At 52.6% G+C, this 20,422-nt stretch overlaps 10 protein-coding genes across 10 annotated transcripts; 4 read left to right on the top strand and 6 right to left on the bottom strand.

Moving 5' to 3' along the window:
- Window positions 1-718: 718 nt before the first annotated feature.
- Window positions 719-2,888, bottom strand: CGGC5_v003148 (Pantothenate transporter liz1; the record flags this gene model as incomplete). Its single annotated transcript, XM_066151086.1, has 12 exons — window positions 719-913; window positions 991-1,091; window positions 1,155-1,332; window positions 1,385-1,467; window positions 1,523-1,573; window positions 1,624-1,748; window positions 1,802-1,885; window positions 1,953-2,156; window positions 2,223-2,329; window positions 2,387-2,502; window positions 2,559-2,681; window positions 2,735-2,888. 12 exons carry the CDS (start codon window positions 2,886-2,888, stop codon window positions 719-721), a joined length of 1,521 nt encoding a protein of 506 aa, XP_066009413.1.
- A 668-nt stretch (window positions 2,889-3,556) lies between these two features.
- Window positions 3,557-4,685, bottom strand: CGGC5_v003147 (Core trichothecene cluster (CTC) protein 14; the record flags this gene model as incomplete). The annotated part of the gene is made up of 2 exons (XM_032020680.1): window positions 3,557-4,448; window positions 4,507-4,685. The coding sequence occupies 2 exons, from the start codon at window positions 4,683-4,685 to the stop codon at window positions 3,557-3,559; spliced, it is 1,071 nt and encodes a 356-aa protein (XP_031882168.1).
- A 1,913-nt stretch (window positions 4,686-6,598) lies between these two features.
- CGGC5_v003146 (putative uncharacterized oxidoreductase) lies at window positions 6,599-7,654 on the top strand (the record flags this gene model as incomplete). Its single annotated transcript, XM_032020679.1, has 1 exon — window positions 6,599-7,654. The coding sequence occupies one exon, from the start codon at window positions 6,599-6,601 to the stop codon at window positions 7,652-7,654; it is 1,056 nt and encodes a 351-aa protein (XP_031882169.1).
- A 110-nt stretch (window positions 7,655-7,764) lies between these two features.
- On the bottom strand, window positions 7,765-9,935 carry CGGC5_v003145 (uncharacterized protein; the record flags this gene model as incomplete). Its single annotated transcript, XM_032020678.1, has 2 exons — window positions 7,765-7,807; window positions 7,891-9,935. 2 exons carry the CDS (start codon window positions 9,933-9,935, stop codon window positions 7,765-7,767), a joined length of 2,088 nt encoding a protein of 695 aa, XP_031882231.1.
- Window positions 9,936-11,158: 1,223 nt separating this feature from the next.
- On the top strand, window positions 11,159-11,898 carry CGGC5_v003144 (uncharacterized protein; the record flags this gene model as incomplete). The annotated part of the gene is made up of 2 exons (XM_066151085.1): window positions 11,159-11,497; window positions 11,821-11,898. 2 exons carry the CDS (start codon window positions 11,159-11,161, stop codon window positions 11,896-11,898), a joined length of 417 nt encoding a protein of 138 aa, XP_066009414.1.
- Window positions 11,899-12,058: 160 nt separating this feature from the next.
- Window positions 12,059-13,570, top strand: sorD-4 (FAD-linked oxidoreductase sorD; the record flags this gene model as incomplete). The annotated part of the gene is made up of 1 exon (XM_032020677.1): window positions 12,059-13,570. The coding sequence occupies one exon, from the start codon at window positions 12,059-12,061 to the stop codon at window positions 13,568-13,570; it is 1,512 nt and encodes a 503-aa protein (XP_031882170.1).
- Window positions 13,571-13,716: 146 nt separating this feature from the next.
- CGGC5_v003142 (Uncharacterized protein) lies at window positions 13,717-14,556 on the bottom strand (the record flags this gene model as incomplete). The annotated part of the gene is made up of 1 exon (XM_032020676.1): window positions 13,717-14,556. The coding sequence occupies one exon, from the start codon at window positions 14,554-14,556 to the stop codon at window positions 13,717-13,719; it is 840 nt and encodes a 279-aa protein (XP_031882171.1).
- Window positions 14,557-14,843: 287 nt separating this feature from the next.
- CGGC5_v003141 (uncharacterized protein) lies at window positions 14,844-15,780 on the bottom strand (the record flags this gene model as incomplete). Its single annotated transcript, XM_032020675.1, has 2 exons — window positions 14,844-15,711; window positions 15,770-15,780. 2 exons carry the CDS (start codon window positions 15,778-15,780, stop codon window positions 14,844-14,846), a joined length of 879 nt encoding a protein of 292 aa, XP_031882172.1.
- Window positions 15,781-16,821: 1,041 nt separating this feature from the next.
- Window positions 16,822-17,293, bottom strand: CGGC5_v003140 (uncharacterized protein; the record flags this gene model as incomplete). Its single annotated transcript, XM_032020674.1, has 2 exons — window positions 16,822-17,165; window positions 17,236-17,293. 2 exons carry the CDS (start codon window positions 17,291-17,293, stop codon window positions 16,822-16,824), a joined length of 402 nt encoding a protein of 133 aa, XP_031882173.1.
- A 736-nt stretch (window positions 17,294-18,029) lies between these two features.
- CGGC5_v003139 (uncharacterized protein) lies at window positions 18,030-19,009 on the top strand (the record flags this gene model as incomplete). The annotated part of the gene is made up of 2 exons (XM_032020672.1): window positions 18,030-18,330; window positions 18,390-19,009. The coding sequence occupies 2 exons, from the start codon at window positions 18,030-18,032 to the stop codon at window positions 19,007-19,009; spliced, it is 921 nt and encodes a 306-aa protein (XP_031882220.1).
- Between the last annotated feature and the right edge of the window lie 1,413 nt (window positions 19,010-20,422).

Raw genomic sequence — 20,422 nt, 5'->3', positions numbered from 1 at the left:
ATGAAATGCGGTGAGCAATGGGCTTCTTTATATAGATTAAATGGATAAGGTAGGAAGGGAGCAAACGGCAGTGGTGATGATGTCTGGAGGGGACAGCTGGCCGAATTTCCTCATTGGGTAATAAAACCAATTGATCGTCTCCACTAAAGCAGCGGCTGAATTTCTCTTGGTTAGTGAAGTTCAGAGGCTTTTGCTGGGCTCCTCAAATGGAAGTATATCCAATCCAGTTGGCAAGACACGCGCTGTTGACTACGGTGTTGTGTTCCTTCGCACAGTTATGAGATACCTACACTGATGCGCTGTGATGGATTGGGGTTAGCGTGGCGCACAGCTAAAGTACTCGCCTTGCAGGGCCTAGTTACAGGGGACACATTGCGGTCAGAACACCCGACAGCGACTCGACGTCTCATGACCAAGAAATACAATGGCGGTTACCCATGGCCCATTGAGCTCAAGCCAAAACGTTTTATCAGGGAGATGATATCTCTGTCGTGTCTCTCTAGGCTGATAATATCTACATCACTGCGTTGTCCCAGAACTAACCTTGACCTGGAACTCAGTGAACGAAATGAGTTGAAGTCTCGAAGACTTCTGATAGCTGGTCATACTATGATCGACCCATCCATTCGATAATTAGATACTCATCACCCCTCAAAAATATCTGTTGTCTGATGTCTGGAATCCGCTAATATTCATCGCAAAATGCAGCACCAAGTGTCTACACTCCTCCTCCAACAGGCTTTTGCCTAGCGAGATCTCGGTTGTAGAAATGCCGAATCAGGAGCGCCGTTAGGGCCGCGCATGCCCCGAAACCAGCGGTAATGTAGTTTCCGGTCACGATGTAAGGCTGGAGGTTTGCTGGAAATGTGAAGATTGGGACCCATGCCGTAAAGATGTAGGCGAAAGCGTTCATCTGACAACGAACATCCACGTGTTAGCTTCGGCCCACTGAAAAGAGGGGATGAGTTGATGTTAGGTAGAATGACTCACCAAGGCAGAGGTGTACGCTCGCTTTTCTGGGTCATGTCTGCTGGTCTCGTTCACCCAGGTCCAGGTGATTCCGGCACACGTGCCGGAGAGAGCGGTTAGATCTGAGAATGATAGTTAGCAATGATTTTGGGGAGTGAAGAATTAGTACGAATCCAAGGCCTTACAGTAAAGAGCCCAGCGACTGCCAATATTTGGTGGATGCACGGGAGTCGCGGCAAGGGCGATGGGAAAAATGATAGCCATGACGCTGGCAAACACCATGCCCGGCCATCGAGCTGACCCGGGAAGGCTGTCGGAAACCCATGAATTGATGAGGGTGCAAACGATTGAGATGATGTTTATCTGAATCAGATCTCAGCCAAGCACGATATCAACTACATATAGACGGACTCACGCCGAGAGGGATGATGTTGATTTCGGCAACTGAAAACACTGGAGGTTCTCCGGTAACGTTGTAGCTCTTCACCCAGAAAATCACTGGAATTTTTTGTTAGTCCGGGATGAGGGGAATGCCAATTCCTTTGACACTTACTGGATCCTCCAGATTGACCAAGTTGTGCTAGGAACGCGAAGAATATGGGGACTTCTAGTGTCAGCGGGTGAGACTTTCACGAATGAACTGAGTGCTCCTACATAGATAGACGTGCCAGGTGGTATGCCATCGTTTGACGTCCTTCCATTTGAAAAGTCCAGTCATTGGCCGAACCTCGCTGGGCATTCTGGCACGAGCTAACGCGACCTCCTTCTCAGTGAATATCCTAGAAGGTGTGAGAACTTTTCCTTCATAGTTGGGGAGGACGCAGATACGAACCAATTTGGCTTCGCACGGGCCGGTAGCTGAGGCATCGCAAAGGCTGTCCACACGGCGCAAGGAAAGGAAATGCAACCGCATACGCTGAGAGGTTGTCAGCTTCGCCGCCACCTTCGTGGGTCCACAACATCGGTTTAGTTGGAGAACTCACATGTACATCCATCTCCAACCAGGCAGACCGCTGACTCCATCTAGTCCGGCATAGACAGCAGCCATCAGGAATCCCGAGAAGAGGGGCCCAACAGAAGTGAAAACTTGGATCAAGGTGTTTCGCCGAGCTAGCTCATGAGGTTTGTAGTAGCTTGAGCAGACATACATAACCGCAGGGAAATGGCCCGCTTCAAACAGACCAACGCTGAGAAAAGAGTACGATAGTGAGCTTTGCAAACAATTAGAGTTAGAAATGAGGGGTTCAGCTTACAAGAAGCGGAAGACATAGAGCTGGTTGACATCCTTGACACCAGCGGTAGCGAAGGTGAAGACGGTCCATGATAACTCAAGGAAGGCGATGTAAAGAGGCGCATTGACCTGCAAGCCCCTCGTTAGTCATTGTGGTCATCTACGGGTGCTCTGAGGATTGCTTACACGGGTGAGAAGCAAGTTGGATGGAATTTGACCAAACACATAGGCCGCACTCCAGATGGCGTTGGCGTAGTTGAGCTCTTTTCCATAGAGTGCGAGGTCTTCTTTCATACCGCTATCTGATCGGTGTCTTAGCTTATCGTTTCGCATGACTAGTTCTGACTGTTGCACATACTGAACGCGTTGGTGATGTTGACTTGGTCCAAATAGCGACACATCACTCCCAGAGCAGAGGAAGAGATGAGCGTCAAATCGAGCTTGGTTAGAAATCTGGCCTCCTCTTTAGGGACATCCAGGGCTGCAATGATCAGCACGATGATACATGAGAAGATACCTGGTTGAGAGACGTACTTGACCAGAAGAAGGACTTCCATGTCCTCTTGGACTCCGTATAATTAGCGCCATTGGTGGTTTCATCGGAGTCCTTGGAACGAACTGGCGATTCTTCGTTGCTATGCCGGACGACGGAAACATTCTTCACGTCTTTTTCTTGAGGCAGCGACATGATTGCAACAGCTTTGGACATGTATGCACTGCGCCTGATGGAGACATCTGCCTGTTGATCGAGACTGAGCACTGATCTTATCTGTCAGGCCAATAGCCACATCCATGGGCTCTCACTCCAGGGACCGGTAGGTTGGGGTTCGAATTCAGTGTCGCCTTCAGCGGGTCTCATGGCGACATCGCGCGATGAGTGGCCAGACTCCAGTCCAGGGCATCGTCAACTCATGGTCAGGCATGTCTGCTAGTCATTCCGAATCAATCATTGCTGACATTTACAACCGAATTTTATCGTCTATGCCTTTCTTGAGGACATTAGCGATCGTCGGTTATCAGTGATGTTGGTTTTTGGCAAAGGCAATCTGCGGCCGGGAAGATGACGCGAGATTGTTCCAACCACCGGGCCATATTCACGATGACGTGCTTCAGCTCGTCGGGAAAAGTCCGCTCTCTCGTCGCAAATGTCGGTTCATTTCACGGCATGGACATAAGCCACGGGTAAAAGGCTGCCGGCAAAGATCACAAACCTTTACTTCACTAACGACAAATAAAAGAAAAATAAAGTCTATAGATAATATTCACACTGAATACAGTATGCTCTTTTTTGTGATGATTCAGTAACCTACGGAGATCACTCAAGCCGGACATGGAACCAGAAGAGTGAGGTTTCACTCACTGAGCTGCCAGGAACGCGTCAATGTCGGCGGTGATGTCAACCAGCGGCCACTCCGTACGGTTTCCGGCCAGTGTGCCCGCAACCTTGTCGTCGCCGAACCACTCAGTCACCGAGTACACACTGCCACCGATCTGCACCGTCGCCGTAGTCGAGCCATCCTCAGCCAGATACGCATTGGGGACGGTACCGATGACCGCAGCCGAGTCCCACTTGGCATCCGCCGAGTGAAGCACGACCGTGCCATCGACATTATCGGAGACAAGGATGACGGTGCCCTTGTACCGCGACGGGATCGACGCACCGTCAAGCGCCGAGCCGATGGTGCTCGCCAAGGTCAATGGGACCCGGGCCGGTGCCGGAGCAGTGGCGTTAGAAGCGGTATCCAGGTTGAAGCGGTAGAGCTGTCCATCGGAGCTGTCTGCGATGAGGATTGACTTGCCGTCAGGCGCCGCTACGAGGCCAGACAACCCGTGAATGGTGTGGTCCGCAGGTGTCTTGAGGTACCACGCAGTCGCCTCGGACCCGTCGGGGCTGACGCGGATGATGCTGCTGGGAAAGGTGCCGAGAGCATATGTGGTGCCATCGGGGCCGTGAGCCGTGTCTTGGAAGCCGCCGTAAACGCCGCCAGTGACTTCAGTCAAGTTGCGCTGCCAGAGGACCTTCTCCTCCGTGAGATCGTACTTTACGAGAATGTTGTCACCGGTGATGTTCTGTCCTGCCGTGTCGAAAGCGGATCCGGCGTCGATGATAATGGACAGCCGGTCAAGAGGATCGACGCGGACGCCGCTGGAGTGAAGCTCGCTGTCGAAACTGAATCCGGGCAGCTCGATGGTCTTGATCTCGGAGGTGTACGGGTTCCAAGTCGCGACGCTTGCGTTGTAAAGAACGCTAGGTAAAGCACGTGAGAAACGAGTGGTTGTTTGAAAATTGTTAGAAGAATTCTTACCTGAAGTAAGCCAGGCAACGCTTCTCGTCAAAGTCAGCGTTCTCGGGGTAAAGTTGAAACGCGTTGACTGTCTGGTTTCCTGACACCGAGCCGCATGTCGTGTTTTGATGTTTTGTCGGGCATGGTTGGACAGCTGGCAAAGCCAGTAGGGGCAGTAGATAGGTGAGAAAAGCGGCCATCTTGACTAAGGTGACGTGAATAAAGACAGATAGAAAACTCTGGTGATTGTCTTTTTTATTTACGAACTATTCATGAATCTTCGGATGAGGATGTCGTGAACTTATGTATTTACTTCAAGTCCCGGACGCGAAGACTTCCGGTTCTCTCCTGTCTACTTACAAATGGAAGGTCACTTACAAATTCCCGATATAGACATGCGCGTCAATCTAATTTCTCGTAATGCTACAATGGCTCCTAACGGGGAGAACGAAGCCCCGCAATCATGGGTGTAGCCGGTAACGGCAGTGCAAAGTTGACTCGTGCTTAGGGATGTAGAATAGGAGAAAACTTGGTGAGGTGGTTGTTCAGCCCTACGGAGTCAAAATGCATCCGACGGGAGCTAATTGGCAACAAGCTTTTGGCAAGATGCCTACGCCCGGCAAATCTGTTTCTTATTCGACAGCGTTTCGATTCATATCAGCCGTTGTTTTTCCAGGTGTTCACTCTCCAGACGGACTAAAACAACGACAGTGAGACAAGTATCGACTGCTGCTCCCACCGACGTTCCCGCCGAGCCTTTCAACATCCAAACATGGATGGGATGACATGAACTACGGAGCCCGCGGGGCATTTCAGAGCGCAAAAAGGGAATGCAAAAAATACAGCAGAACAGCAAGCATCCATGGATATGTTCTATCAGTATTGTCCGATCCATTTGAGCCAATGATAGACTCTTCACTCCTTATGGTAGTTTGAATGAATTACGCCCAGCCATCCACTAGCTCGTTCAGGAAGTTTTATCCAGACCCATCAGCGCACTGCCGCTGTCAATTTCAAGGGTGACCAAGCTTTGATCTTGAGAGCTTGGCGTTTAGATAACCGTATTGAGCAAAGCTTCATGATTCCCAGGAATCCGATTTCCGAGGCCCCACATGATGAACATCTGCCTCGAGAGCCGTTCTCGTCACGATCTCCGTTGCGTTAACTCGCACTTAGAGAAGAATTCTACAGGCTACCATTGAATCTGCTTAATAGAGACAGGAGGGTTGCGAGCAGACCGCGCGCCAGTCTCAGTAAAAAGTGAGTGTATCGTCTCTCGATTATGACAACAAAAATGAAAAATGAAAGGGACGAGACTCGAACTCGCGCGGGTTGCCCCACCAGGAAACAGATGTTAAGCTGACCTTAACCTGGCGCCATAACCAACTCGGCCACCCTTCCGTGTCGCGATCCTTGGATCGTTGATGGTGATTCGGGGAGATTACGGGGATATTGACGAGCCCTAGCTTGCAGAATTTTCGAACTTGGTGTTGTGGGGTATGGCGAAGTGGATTTCACCAGAGCCCTGGCCGAATGAGTTTGCACCCACAGACCGGCCGGGCCCGGAGCTGGGAGAATTGAAAGGAACGGGTGCGCATTAGGCTGCGTCGGTACAGGGATGAGAGACGGTGCTGCAAGACTAGTGGAATATGCGGTAGGCCTTCCGCGAACACCAACCAGCATAGGTACTTCGACTGCAATAGTGGTGATGTCATGGCAGGACCCTGAATGCAAGCTGCAGGGAGCTTGGACGCGGAACGTCGAATCCTTCGCCGTGGTTTTAGTGCTTATTATGGCTTGCCGAACTGCCGATTCGCGTCTAGATTGCAGGTCGCGTTCCGTGGCAGTCTCCTATGACAAAGACCCGGCGATAAAATGGTGTTAACCCGGATTCAATGTACGTGCCACGGGTTAAGCCCGTGTTTGATACAGCTTAGTTCCGCCGCTCCGTTGATGTGATGGCGGATTTACGTTGATAAGAGCACCTGCATCTTCCAATTCGCGAATCAAACCAAGAACACAATCGCGGCAACTCAATCTTATTAATCTTGCTGAGAAGAACATCTAAGATACTGAAACAGCAACAGAGAGTACGGCACACAGCAACTTCAGGATGTCATCCACGAAAGGACTTGTCCTTGTTACGGGCTCGAATGGATTCATCGGCGCTCGAACTGTCGAGGCATTCCTTCATGCTGGATACTCTGTCAGGGCAGTAACCCGATCGCAATTGTCGGCTTCTGGTTTGCTCGACGCACTCCCAAAATTTTCCGAGTCCGGTCAGCTATCAATATCTCTCGTTCCCGATATCACCGTCCCAGGTGCCTTCAACGAGGCTGTCAAGGGAGTCACGGCCATCGCCCACCTTGCAAGCCCCGTCAACTTCAAGATCACAGACGCGATTCTCATCATCAGCTCGGCCATCAAAGGCACAACCGGTATTCTGGAGTCCGCTCTCCGAGAACCGAGCTTGAAGTCGTTTGTGTACATGTCTTCGATCGTGGCAGTGCGGGGCCAGGGAGAAAAGTACCAAGGCCGCAGCGTGACTGAAGAAGACTGGAATGACGAGGCAGAAGACACGCTGGCGAGACTCGGCGACGCTGCCACCGGCCACAACCTCTACGTCGTCAGCAAAATCAGAGCCGAACGCGCATTCTGGGACTTCCGGACTAAGAATGCAGACAAGATTAAGTTCACCATGACGGCAATTAACCCGGTCTGGGTTGCGGGGCCGCCTCTGATTTTGCCCGAAGACCCGAATAAGCTAAGCGATACCGCAATCATCGCCTACCAGATCATGGCCGGCCAGACTGTACCGCCGGTGGGACCTGGCAATGGAACTCACGTCGACGTCCGGGATGTCGCCCGGCTGATCACGTTTGCGGTGGATCATCCGGACATTACTGACGGCCAGCGGTACATTGCGGGCGGTAATGGCAACTTCGCTAACGTTCAAGCCTACAGCGATGTTCTCCGCAAGACTTATCCAGACAGGCGGGATATCATAGTTGAAGGCGAACCTGGGAAAGGTTATCTTGAAGACTATAGCGAGCCCCCTGAATCTAGGAAGGTCGATGCGAGCAAGGCCGTGAAGACATCAGGCCAGAGCTGGATGCCGTTTGAGAAAACGTTACTGGATGCAGCAAAGACATATGAGAGATACTTCTAAGAGACGTTATGTGTTGACTTGAAAGAAGACTTCAAAGGTCGAGCATAAGGATGGTTTGCTAGTTTGTGAACAAACGGAAAAATAGTCATTACTACATTTAGCTTATAGACTCAACAGTAACTGCTCTGACCCGTCCACTTCGACTCGACCTGACTACTCGCACATGAGCATCTTGATCCCTCAATTGGCTTTCAACATGTGAGTCGGACGATTGCGTTGCACCCTCCAATACCCACGCAGTTTCATCCGACACAATCTGGGCAATCCCTTGCCAGTAGTTCCCCTGGCTAGAGTACCTGCATTGCACCATAAAGATGAGGATCACAGTCAGCCCGACTGCCATGTTCAGAGCAACCACGCCGAACACAACCATCAGACCTCGAAAGCTCTGCGGCGTCAGTACGTTAAGAGACGAAGTCAACACTGCGTTTCCCTTGACATCGAACTGCGGGAGCGCGTCATCGATGATCGAGCCTGACAGTGCTGTCAAAGTGGACTGCATCGCCACCCCTGGTCTGTTGGTCGCGTTGAGAATGTCGGAGAAGATGGCTTGGTATTCGACATTAGGTTTTACGTGGGAGATGCCGCTTCCGAGCGGATCCATGAAGATCGAGATGTTATCGCGCGGCGAGTTGTAAAGATCGTTGATGAGCTTGTTAGTGAGGTATTGCGTGGCGTTGAGGTGCTGCCGATTTTGAATGAAGTCGACGCTGTAGATGCCACGCCGGGTTGTTGTGTTGGGTTGAGGCCCGATGCCCAGCTGGCGCTGAACTTTGCGAGTATCCCATACCTTTCTCTCGGCGTCCCAGGTCACCTTTGGTTCTGTCAAATCCTTCTCACTCGAGACCTTGATATCGGCAAAGTTGATTGCGACTTGTTGGAAGCAGATGGTCATGTCCAGCCTCAGAACGCCCTTGTTGATCCGTCTGCCCTCGGGGGTAAGTTCGGCGATGGGGCGTTCGTATGTAATCCACTCTCCATCGGTGTATGAAACATTCGGCAAGGCGAGGTTGACACTCAAGAAGCGCCCATCAGAGCTCCTCCACAGCTCGTGAGTTCCGTTCGTGCGGAAGAACAAGAAGGCCTCTGACCAAGCTGTCACAGGATCAGCCGAGATTGTGGAGTTTTGGGCGCTTGCTCTGGCATTGCTGCCGTCTGGCAGGCATAGAACGTTCGTCAGACCCTGCTTGACTTGTGCTTCGGTATATTGGAATTGTGGGAGGGAGCAATTGAAGGACGAAGGGAAACACGCTCCGTCCTCACATCCTGGCGGTAATTGCAGTCCTGCTTCCCGAAAGGTTGCCTGGATTGATATGTTGCCAACAAGTGCGAGGTAGAAAGACAGCAGACTGGTTGCGGAGGGGGGCACTGTCATAGATAGAGCGGCGGAGACGGAGGGACGTATGCAGACGAACCGAGAGTCGAATCCGTAGCCTTTGCCTTCGTAGGCGCGCAATGACGACATTCTCTCCGAAGAAACGGGCAGGAAGACTCTGTTCAAGACCCCCGTGTCGCTCACTCCCAGGTTGTTTGGCGTAGAGTTTCCTGAAGACGGCACCTCACCGAAGGGGACATATGCTCTGGGCCGCAAAATCCAGTCATTCGTTTGCCGGTTCAGTGAAATCACCTCCTGACTCATGTGTAATCTCAGACTACCATCGCGGGCATCTCCAACCAAGGAGGCTAGGCCCAGGTCTGAAACCAAGAGGGTCGAAGAGAACTGGACGGCCAGAGTAGTCAGGAGAAGAACGATCACGAGCGCCGCCTGCAAGATAGACTTGCGGGCAGAGGATACAAGCAGCCATGCCAGTCTCAAAGGCCCGTCGTTCGCGCAGCGAATCATGGAAATTTCGGCAACCCTGTAAAGAGGTACTCCGTGTCTTTCCAAGACGATACCGGCGACGAGGCTTGTGTAGATTGCTGATTGTGCAGTGACTGCGCTTCGAAGAAGTACCGTTGACAGGGTGATTGCTTGCGTGATGTATTGGTCGAGCATGATCCGCCTCCAGGCGACGGATGCGGTCCTTCCATCTTCGAAGCCTTCGCCGGACCACAGAAAGAGAAGAAAGCCGAGGATTCCCAGTATGAGTGTCGTCCCACCGCCGATGATTATCATGCCGTATTGCCCCAATCCATACTGCAGCCGGTGCAGGTAGCTTTTAGAATAATCTTTCGTGTCGTCGATTTCGGATTTGAACGTTGCTTTTGGGGACTTCGCAAACGTCACCTTCGGAGTAGGCTGTACAGACGCCTCCGCCTGAGGGAAGAAAGAGTACCCCATACTCCTAGCGCATGCTCGAAGCTGTGCACATGTGAAGATTGGATGGAGCTCAGATGACACCGAACAACAGACAGCTGCCATGATCTCTAACGCTCAGAGGACTGCCATCGATATACATAAGCATAACCAACCTCGACCAGCCGCACCCTCGTCACCCACGCGGGGGAGCTCGTTCCCGTCCCACCACGCTGTCTTGAATCAAGCAAACATGCATACTCCAAAACGGATCTCCCCGCATCGCAAGGCCGCAACGAATGGCATGCTCTTGATCAGTCTGCCTTGCCGTATTAGACTCAACGACGACATGGAGCTGCTACAGTCGGCTCCAGAGTGTCGGGGCAGGTATTGGTCAACCTGGGTTGTTGGTCCGTGAATCCCGCCGCACCTTATCGACAAACATCGTGATGCATGAATGTCAGGTGGAAACTGTTCGTCGACAAGGGGTGTTGGAAGGACGTGCGTGGGGGAGTAGCAGGGGTTCTCTGGCAGATGGCGTCGCAGAGCGTACGGCGAAGCTCGAGATGCTTGCACCGATCCTACGTGACGGGTCTTGATACCCATGGCAAGCGAAACTCTGATACGGCAAACTTGGGGATTGCGCGCTGTGATGGAAGACGGGACCAACATGATGACAATTGTGAGAATGGCGCCTGTCTGTCACATAAATGCTGGAAGAGGCAATCCGACTGAGTCGGTGTTCACTCGGTTTCGGAGACGCCAACAGTCTCAAACATACGCTACAATGTTGAGTGAGGTGGTTAATAGAGCGCCAATATAGCTTTCAACCCATATACATGCCAAGCAGGGCGCTGGAAAACTGGAACGGGCAGAAAAGGAAATGGAAGATGCGGGATGAACTCAACGGCCGGCAACCAAAATTTAGACTTCGGTTCGTGTTAAGCGCGGGGCAAGAGCCCATATTTAGGTGCTGCACGTTAACAAAGGTAAAAAAGAAAAAGAAACAAAAGGAAAGCAACATACAACTGCCAACAGCCGGCCTAAATCAATGCACAACGCTATCGTAAGTGTCGTGGAACATGAAGGTCTCTGGAATGAAAATCCAAAAGACAAAAGACGAGGTCGAGCCCGGGTTCGAACCGGGGTTGCCGGAAGTTTTGATGCGATCAAAATCCGGAGTGATAACCACTACACTACACAACCGAGTGTTGCTGCTGAACAGGCGGAGTCCCTGTTCCGTGATTGGCCGGAGAACAGAGCAGGTCATGAAGCCTTGCGACCGGCGTAAAGCCGACGTGATCGGCGCGCCTCTCCTTTTCAGCGGCGGAAACCTCGCCGAAAATCTGCTCAAGGAAAATCAATCTCCACAACTCCCTCAATTCATGTTGAGGCTCTTGGGGCCCGCGACCGCGAGCACTGCAACCTCATCTCGCAGAGTTGTCTTGGCACTCACCTTGACGGGGCACTGGAATATTCTCAAGACACGCTGCGCCCTGAAACCAAGCAGCCAGGACACGCCTGAATTGCGCCCTTCGTCATCTGTTTGGTGCGAATTCTCCCCATCCAGAACCTACAATGCCATCCGCAATATCTCTCAGGAGATGGTAAGTCTTGGCAGTCTGATGCTCCAGAGTGGCAGTGCGCCGACTTTCAACGGTCCTGCAGAGGCCTCTAGGGCGCTTTACGGCGCGTTATGAACACAGAGATCCCCAGAAATCTCGGGGGAACAATGACTCGAGCGCCTGTGGGCGGACTTTTGACATGCCCGCCCGCTTGGTACATCCCTGGCGGGGGCCAAACTCTATCTCAATAGAGTGAGGAAACAATCTAAGAAACTTTCTGCATCTTGATTGAAGTTGGGACGATGGGGGAATTGCTACGGTCAGGCTGCCCCTTTCCATTACAACCTTACTGATGGTTCATCCAGAGTCCGGCAGTCCCGGTTGACGAGACCGACCGGCGAATACCTCCGTATGGTGCGGTGCGATTGACCCGGTGGGAGTGATGATTGTGGACGATGCCAAGAGATCACCATGGGAATCAGGGGGGCTATATGAGATGCGTATAAAGAGTAGCATGACGCTCTGGCATCACTGACTGCTTGGTGATGCTTTCCAAGCACGGAATTCCAACTCCAGTCTCTCTTTCGTCTGACCTCCGACATCATGGTCCATCTTTCCAGCTTCGTCGCCTTCGCCGCGGCATCCCTCGTCCCTTTCACCCAGGCCCAAGACCTGGAGACATGTCTTGAGACGGCGGGTCTCATCACCTCGTTCCCCGAGACCAACGCCTCGTTCCCTAACGACATCCGCTCATGGCAGCGCCGCATCACCCCCACCCCGGCCGGTGTCGCCTGGCCGCGCACCACACCTGAGGTTGCCGCCGCCCTCGCCTGTGCCCGGGAGGCCAAAGTGCTCGTCGCCGCTCGTGATGGTGGCCACTGCTACGGCTCTTACAGCTTGCCTACTGCCGGCCTCACCATCAACATGACCCATTTCCAGAACGTCAGCTATGACGATGCCACTGGCCTGCTTACCTACGGCGGCGGCGGTTTGGTGAGCCCGGTCGTCAGCTGGCTCTGGAAGGAGCACGGCGCCCGTTTCCCCCACGTCCGCGCCAATATGGTCGGTCTTGCCGGCTCCTCCATCGGAGGTGGCTTCGGCTCCCTCTCCCGCATGCTTGGAACTCCCATGGACTACCTCGAGGGTGCCACGTACATGCTGTACAACGGTACCATTGCCGAGTGCTCTCGCACCAAGAACCCCGACCTCTTCTGGGCTCTCCAGGGCGCCGGCAGCTCCTACGGCATCATCCTTGACCTGACCACCAAGACCTGGAAGCCTACCTTCGAGAAGGCCATTGACTACACCATCACTCTCAACGACACCTCGCTCACCGCCGGCGTCGACGCCCTCCTCGCCATCCAGGACCACGTCATCACCGGCGAGTGGCCCGACGAGCTGACCCTCCGCTGGTCCCTCACCGCGCCGCCCTTCACCGGCTCCGGCTTCTACTGGGGCAACCCCGACGACTTCGACGCGCTGATGGCGCCCCTCATGGCCAAGCTCCCCGCCGGCACCAACCTCACCCGCAACATCAACGACTTCTGGGCCACCGAGAACGTCGCTACCCCCTCCATCGACACCCCCGTCGACACCTACCCTCCCCGCAGCTTCTACCTCCAGGCCCTCGTCCTCCGCGCCGACCAGCCCTTCACCAAGGAGTCTGCCAGCGCGCTCTACGAGCACACCACCCTCGCCTTCAACCGCACCGACCTGACCAAGTTCGGCTTCATCGACCTCTGGGGCGGCAAGCCAGCCCGCGCCCTCAAGGACGAGGACACCTCCTTCGCCCACGCCAACAGCCTGTGGCTCATCCGCTGGGAGGGCCGTCTCGCCACCGGCCTCACCGACTTCCCCGCCGACGGCCTGACGTACATGCAGAACGGCCTTGAGCCCTTCCGCCAGCAGCTGACCACCGAGGGAGTGCCCCTGCGCGGTTTCGTCAACTACCGCGACACGGCCTTGTCTGTTGACCAGTGGAGCGAGCGTCTGTACGGCAAGAACTACGCCAAGCTGCAGCAGTTGAAGACCGTCTATGACCCTGAGGGCATGTTCACTGCTCATCCTCAGAGCATTCCTCTTCCTGGCCAGGAGCCCCCTGCCGCGATAAACTAGGCTGGCAGGTTGAAATCTCGGAAAATTGATGTATATACTTCAGGCATGAGACTATTGTGAGTCCAGCCAAAACATATTAAGGAATTATATTGGAACTTATCAAAAGCCCGGCGTGCCTGTGACATAACTTATTGCAGCACTCAGCCTCATGCCGCTAGCTTGCCTCCTGACAGTATTCTTCTCGCCGTGTCCTTCATCGCATTCATCGCAACGAGATACACACTCGGGCCCACGCTGATTCTAGCTACCCCAATTTTCCCAAGCTCATCCGTTGACAACGAATCAGATTGATCACCCAGCTTCACCGCAACCCGTCCCGATAGCTCTCGCACAAGCACCTCAACCTCTGACGTCCGCAATCCCCGGCCCATGCCGCCCCAGTAGAAGACCGTCGTCGCTCCCGCTTCATGGTACTTCCTGCCCCTCTCAACAGCCTCCTTCAATGCACTCTCATCGTTGTTGGAGAAGTACGGTTCCAGCCTGAAGATGTCGCATCTCGCATTGATTACAAAGTCGGGACATCCGGTCTCCCTCGCTGCTGCAAAAGCCCTGTTGAGACGCTTGACCTGGATGTCGGTATCGTACAACGACCCCTCAATTCCCTGTCCAAACCCAGCCGACGGGATGCTGTCTTCGATATTCGCGCCCACGGCTCCGAGCTCAATGACTTTCTTCACAACGTCTTCGATACTTTCGCCGTAGCCGTCTTGGATGTCGACTGTGAGCGGGAGTCCTGCAGCCTTGACAGCGGGGGCGATCTGTGCGATAGCGGCTAGGTTTTGCTCCAACATGAGGTCCTCGTCTTTGATTCCCAGAATTGCCGCAATAGCCCACGAGGCTGTGGCGATCGCTTTCACGGGCTTGGAGTCGCCGGTGTTGAGAGAGACAATGGCGTTGAGGGACGCGAGGTCCCACACATTGGAGAGGACGAGTGGCTTCGAGGGGACATGGAGCTCCTTCAGCTCCGTTGCTAGATGGGTGCTCATGGTGTTTGGCGGTGATTTGGCTTCCGCGTGGATGTCTATGAGTGCAGTGAAAGGATGAAAACTACAACTTCATGCAATAATTGAAGGTTGGATTACTGCGAAGCGATGAGTTCGCGATGACTCTTCGCGAGGAGCCCCTCATAACACGCTAGTGACAAACGAAGGGCGCGCTTCACTTTCCCGACGCAAGCCGCTGCGAAACCGGCGCAATTGCATGGAATCACCCAATTGACTAAATAGAATCAAGCCTCGGAGATATTTTCAAGAAGCGTACTTGGTTCCGGACTTCAGTCATCATGTGGATCACCCTTTCTATGCTGGTGCTCCTTTTCCATCTTGTCATATGGATCCCCCGACTTGTGCCCACCGCCTCCGTGATGCCCACTCTCCTGATGCTTGTGCGGCTTGGCAACATGCAACTCATCAGAATGCAGCGCAACACCAGCCTCAGCCGCAATACTATCCAACGGATCCCGCATCAACATCATCGTCATACAGTGATTAATATGCATCAACGTGTCGTAACGCTTCTCAATCACCAGTATCCCATCTTCTCCACACGAAGCCCCTGCCACCCCCCTCGCACACCGCGCCGCCTCCCACATCTTGCGCCAGTAGAAGACACAATGCACGAGGTGCCATTCGTGAGTGGTGAAGAATCGCGCATGTTGGCCTCGTCTCGCCGCCTCGGGGAGCTGGCTGACTTCCTCGAGCGTCATCGGGTGCGTCTGGTTCTGGTCGTGCCAGTATCCCCAGGTGTTTCCCGTCGTGTCGGGCTCATTCGGGCCCAGTGATTCAAACTCTGCGGTGAGTTTGGCAGAACGGCAGTGTGGTGGAAGCCATGCTGCGGCGAGGGAATCATAGACACAGCCGTTAGAGCGCGCTTCTTCGATGGTCTCGCCGCAGTTGCATGAAAGAGGGTGTTGCTTTTGGGCTGGGGAAATGTGAGGTACTAGTAGGGACAAGAGCCCATAACCACCCAGGATAATGATGATGGCGCGTATTGTGATGATGTAAAGTCTTTTTGAAACTGAAGGCTTGCGTAGATACTCTCGGTCTTCTCCCTCGGAGATTGGCTTCGCTTGTTCATCCTCGGATAGTTGGACGTACGCCACGTTTCTTGTTCTTGTCCATGGATGGACGATTTCTTGAAACCTGCGAACAAAAGTGATTAAAAGCTGCACCCATCCCATCATCATTATTCTCCACTCACAGTTTCGACATTGTGATCACTCGCCCAACTCCCACTTTCCCAGGCTTCTTTGGTGGGTGAAAGCGAACGCAGCGAAGAACGCATTTGCTTTGGAACTGCGAATTGAGCGAAAATTGTATTCGGTATCGGGAGCACCAACAAGGCCATCCGAAATCATTGCTTTCAATCTCTTCCGAGTGGTCCCGTTCAGGTCGTTTCCTTCCGTCAAGATAAACATCTGCAGACCTCGCATAACGCCAGGATTCCGCCAAGACGCCAGTTCTGGCTGAAGGATTCGGCAAACTTGCCAACTCCTCCAATCTGACAACCTCTCATCCTGAGCGCAAGGCGGACCCCCGCGCCCTAATCCAAAGGAAGAAGCTCGCCTCGCAAGATCTGCCAGGCTTCGGCCCGCCTCGCGGGTCGGATCTAGCACGCAATGCTGCCGATGAGTGCCGCGGGCTGATATGACGCGGCATGGTTGCACGCGCACTTTTGTGGTTGATCCATCTGCATGCAAAGAAACATTGCTGCCTAATTTATACAAGAGGATAATTGATCATAGTTTTATATGATCATGCTTACTGTGTGTGTGACTTCACTAGCCCGTGAAGATTCCTGGGTGATGGAATGGGGACTCTTACCAGTTTTGACGTCCTCTCTATTTCATCCAGACGAGAATTTTGGAGGTTCAGAACTGGAAGAGGAGCATTCATTGTCCATATTATTTGATGTTACAAGTACTAGAGACTGACGGTAAATGACACTTCTTTTGGCATGATTCGATTGTGAAAGCTTCATTTTGATTCATGGATCTGAAACGAGTGAAAGTTAATGTGAATGAGCGTGTCAGAGAACCATAGACCAGATCGGTCCCTCCCACTACATGCGAGAACATGAACTTCCTCGACTAAATTATGAGGCCCGTTCTTAAAACTAGGTTGAACCTATTTGCCATTTCCCTCCTCCGAGTAGTGCTCATTGTTGCCGAGCTTATCCCAGACCAGATCTTCCCTCCCAGACCTTCCCTCGAACACCAGCTTATGTTCCATACCCGACATGCATAAAATGACTTAGGCCTTAGCATGGGCGTCCCTCTTGGGGTAAAAGGGAATAGCCTCAGCTTCGGCATCAGCACCACGCTTCGGGTAAAACGGAATGGCCTCCGCCTCAGCGTCGGCACCCCTCTTAGGATAGAAGGGGATGGCCTCAGCTTCTGCGTTCGCGCCTCTCTTGGGGTAAAAAGGGATGGCCTCTGCCTCGGCATCGGCATCTCTCTTAGGGTAGAAAGGAATAGCTTCGGCCTCAGCATCCGCTCCTCTCCTGGGATAGAACGGAATTGCCTCTGCTTCGGCATCAGCGCCCCTCTTGGGGTAGAAGGGAATGGCTTCGGCCTCAGCGTCGGCCCCTCTCACATCTTCAAACATCATAAGAGTCAGTCTTGTTCCAGTCCAAGATGCACACATTGAGCGAGAGCAGCATCATACCAAGAGGAGCAGCAGCAGCAAAGCCAATAGCGGCCAGAATAAGATACTGAGCGCGCATGTTGAAAGCTTTCGGGTTCTTTCCAAGGTTGGTGTTGGTGTGATTGATTATCAAGAGGAAGGGTTGAGCTGTTGTAATCGCAAGTTAAGATGGGAAACGACAAGTTGATAACTCGACATCGAGGGCGGAGACAAGGTCTACTACATAAGAGATTTGACGCCGACACTTACATCACCATTTTTCCGACGGTCTCAATGGCGATATGAGTTGCTATCTTACCACCACCAATCGCTATCACGTATCTAGACGCCACGAAGGATTCCTGCAGAATTGCGACTCGACAGGCATCATCACCACATACACCCCGATATCAAGACCAGTCAGGCATTCAATTCCGCAAGACTCCGCATGCATACCAGAAGTAGAAGGTTGCAATGGAGAACATGCAGCTTCACGGAGCTTGACGGCGTGAACAACACCCACTGGGCTTGCCCGTTGTGCCGAGCTTCCAGAACGGGAGCGAAGGATTAAATGGTGGGGCAGCAGGATCCGGATTCTCGCGGCTAAGCATTATCGAGGATGAACGCATCAAGGTTGGGGCCTTGCCTGTTGCGTAGATAGGTAGTAAAGAAGTGGAGGAGAACTCTTCTTCGCAACTTCATTTGTATTGATAACAGTATGTGCTTCTTCCGGGTAGGAAGCCACGCCCCGTGACTCCTTGTTGTACCTAGGCGCATGTCCCATCCAACTCCTCTCTTAGTATATGCCACTTTGTGCTCAACACATTCTATCAATGATGGAACATCACGAGAGGGCGTCGACAGATTCTCGAGTGATGGTAGACGACGAGTCCTCTTTGAGCAGCCATGACGACTCGGGCGACCTGGAAAAGGCTCTGCTTTCAGTGGAACAGTCTACAACGCAGTGTTCAAAGAGAGACGTCAGCCGAAACCGAGTTCATGTCCTGGTACGACCGTCGATATGGCTGACAGTCTTCAACATCGGGGTATTTGTCGCGTCATGCATCGTTTGGTCAGATACATCATCAAAGCAAATCCTCAAGGACCAGGACTTCTGGAAAGCAACATCATTCTATTGTAAGCCTATGGTCATGAGACTTCAACTCGGGATGTTGTTTTGTTGAATGAATGAAAAGCTCCCATTCTGGAAAGATTCGAAATTCCCAAAATTACACGAGTCACCAACGGCACCCTGTACGACACGAGGCCACCGTCTATCCTTCGTCAACGTATGGGAAAAGAAGCGGACGACGAATGGCACCGGATAGATGATCACGTATGGCCGATGGTCATTGGAGCGGAAGACGTGCGCCGCTTGGGGAAAGACCCAGCCGTTGCGGTAAAGATTCCGGACGATCTCGGCTACGGCTCGGACGCCTACATTGCTCAGACAGAGGTTTTCCATCACCTGCACTGTCTCGATATGCTGAGGAGGGAGGTCTCCTACGAGCACTACTATGAGGAAAAGGAAGGGCCGAAGCCAGGAGGAGCACAGCATCAAGCACACATTGGCCACTGCTTCGACATACTTGCCCAGGCAATCAAGTGCACGGGTAGTGTCGACATGATCACGTTCAACTGGGTGGAAAAATGGGATCAGCCATTTCCAGATTTCATGAACCGCAAAGTCTGCCGGAACTTCGATGACTTGTTGGACTGGGTAAATGATAACGCGATGGACCCGCAAGTATTTCAGAGGATGAAGACGCCTCCTTCGGGATGGCCGGTGCTACCGGAGCCAGGTCCAGCCCGGTGAGTGAGAACAAACTTTGATAGGAGCTCGTAGCTTCCGAAGCCACGTAGAAACTGTGATAGTTGTACAGACAAACGTGGCGGTGACATCATACGTCGATCAAGGGCCCTTGTGTCCTTGTGCATCGTGATATGGATTTCCACACGGAAATCTCCATGCAAACAACACATGGTATCACGCACTCAGTTACACAGTTCCTTGCATCCGTGCCGTGGTCCGGTGGACGAAGCAAATCAAGCATCTAGACTCGGACCCTCCAGCCCTATGCACCATGGCCTGATGTGAGGAGGGAAAGTGGACATTTTGTGCCAGAAGGTATGGACGTAGTGGGTGTACTAGATATACCTGGATATGTCTATAGCTGTTGTTGGCGAGGGTTTCTTCCTTTGCCTGAAGCCGGCGAGTTTGTGGGGTAGGATTTCAGGCCCTTCGAAGCTTGAGGGTGCAGCCATGTGTAAGTGCCACCACGGACCCGGCTTTCCAGATCATGTGGCCTTCTCGAAAGGCTGTTGTAGGCGGCTTGCAGACTATGTCGGACGAATTGTAACTTGAGATCGGGCATCCCGCCCGTCGCACACAATACGAGAGGCGAACCTACAGAGAAGCCTCCGAGCACGCTCCTGTTCATAAAGGCACCTTATAAATCGTTCGGACTAACATTGACATCCAAGACTTTGATCATCCGCTTGAGTTTGAAGCAGCTTGACTCTTGAAGTCATAATACCACAACCTATCGAAACTGTTCCACTTCAATCTATTTCACGAAATATGTAAGTGTTGTACAGAAGCACCGATTTGGTCTGCAGCTAATCATTCGTAGTGAGACGCAACCAAAACAATCACCATTGCTTCAATATCATGAGGGCCTCCTTGCTGATCTCAATCACCTCGCTCGCGCATACATCGTTGGCTGTTTACTGCGAAGCATCGGCGTACCTTGGTACAGGTCAAGTTGGCAGATGCACTGGTCAAAATTTAAGTAGGGCGAATCAGACACGACCTGGAACGAGCCGCTGTTTTCCAGCAATTAATGGGGCTTGTGGAATCGTGGCAGACCAGGAGGGGGGCTGCAATTGCACGATCAACTTCTTTTCTGGCGGCGACTGCAATCGGACTTCAGTTGGGCAGTTGTCTTGTCACAACATCGGTGCCGTGAAACAGATCAACTTTGATCACTTTAACATTCGTTGCTAGTTGCTGTCAGCCTATATACCACACTGAGGTTTGAAGAGTTTCCCTGGTGAACTGCTGAAGAGCTCACTGTAAGCTTCAAAGACTATCTCTTTGAATAGCGTGATCCGGGCGCACAAGTCGGGAGATCTTGGAAAAGATTTCCTGCTTAATTAATAGGTCTTATATGTATTGTTACCTATCAGGTCCTAGAATGAAATGTCAGAAATTGGATTAAAACTTGCA

Source organism: Colletotrichum fructicola (genome assembly GCF_000319635.2).
Source record: "Colletotrichum fructicola Nara gc5 chromosome Unknown KSG_Nara_v1_contig02, whole genome shotgun sequence".
In the NCBI taxonomy this organism is placed as follows: domain Eukaryota; kingdom Fungi; phylum Ascomycota; class Sordariomycetes; order Glomerellales; family Glomerellaceae; genus Colletotrichum; species Colletotrichum fructicola.
Note: the sequence above shows the minus strand (reverse complement) of the source record. Positions and strands in the feature narration are given on the sequence as shown.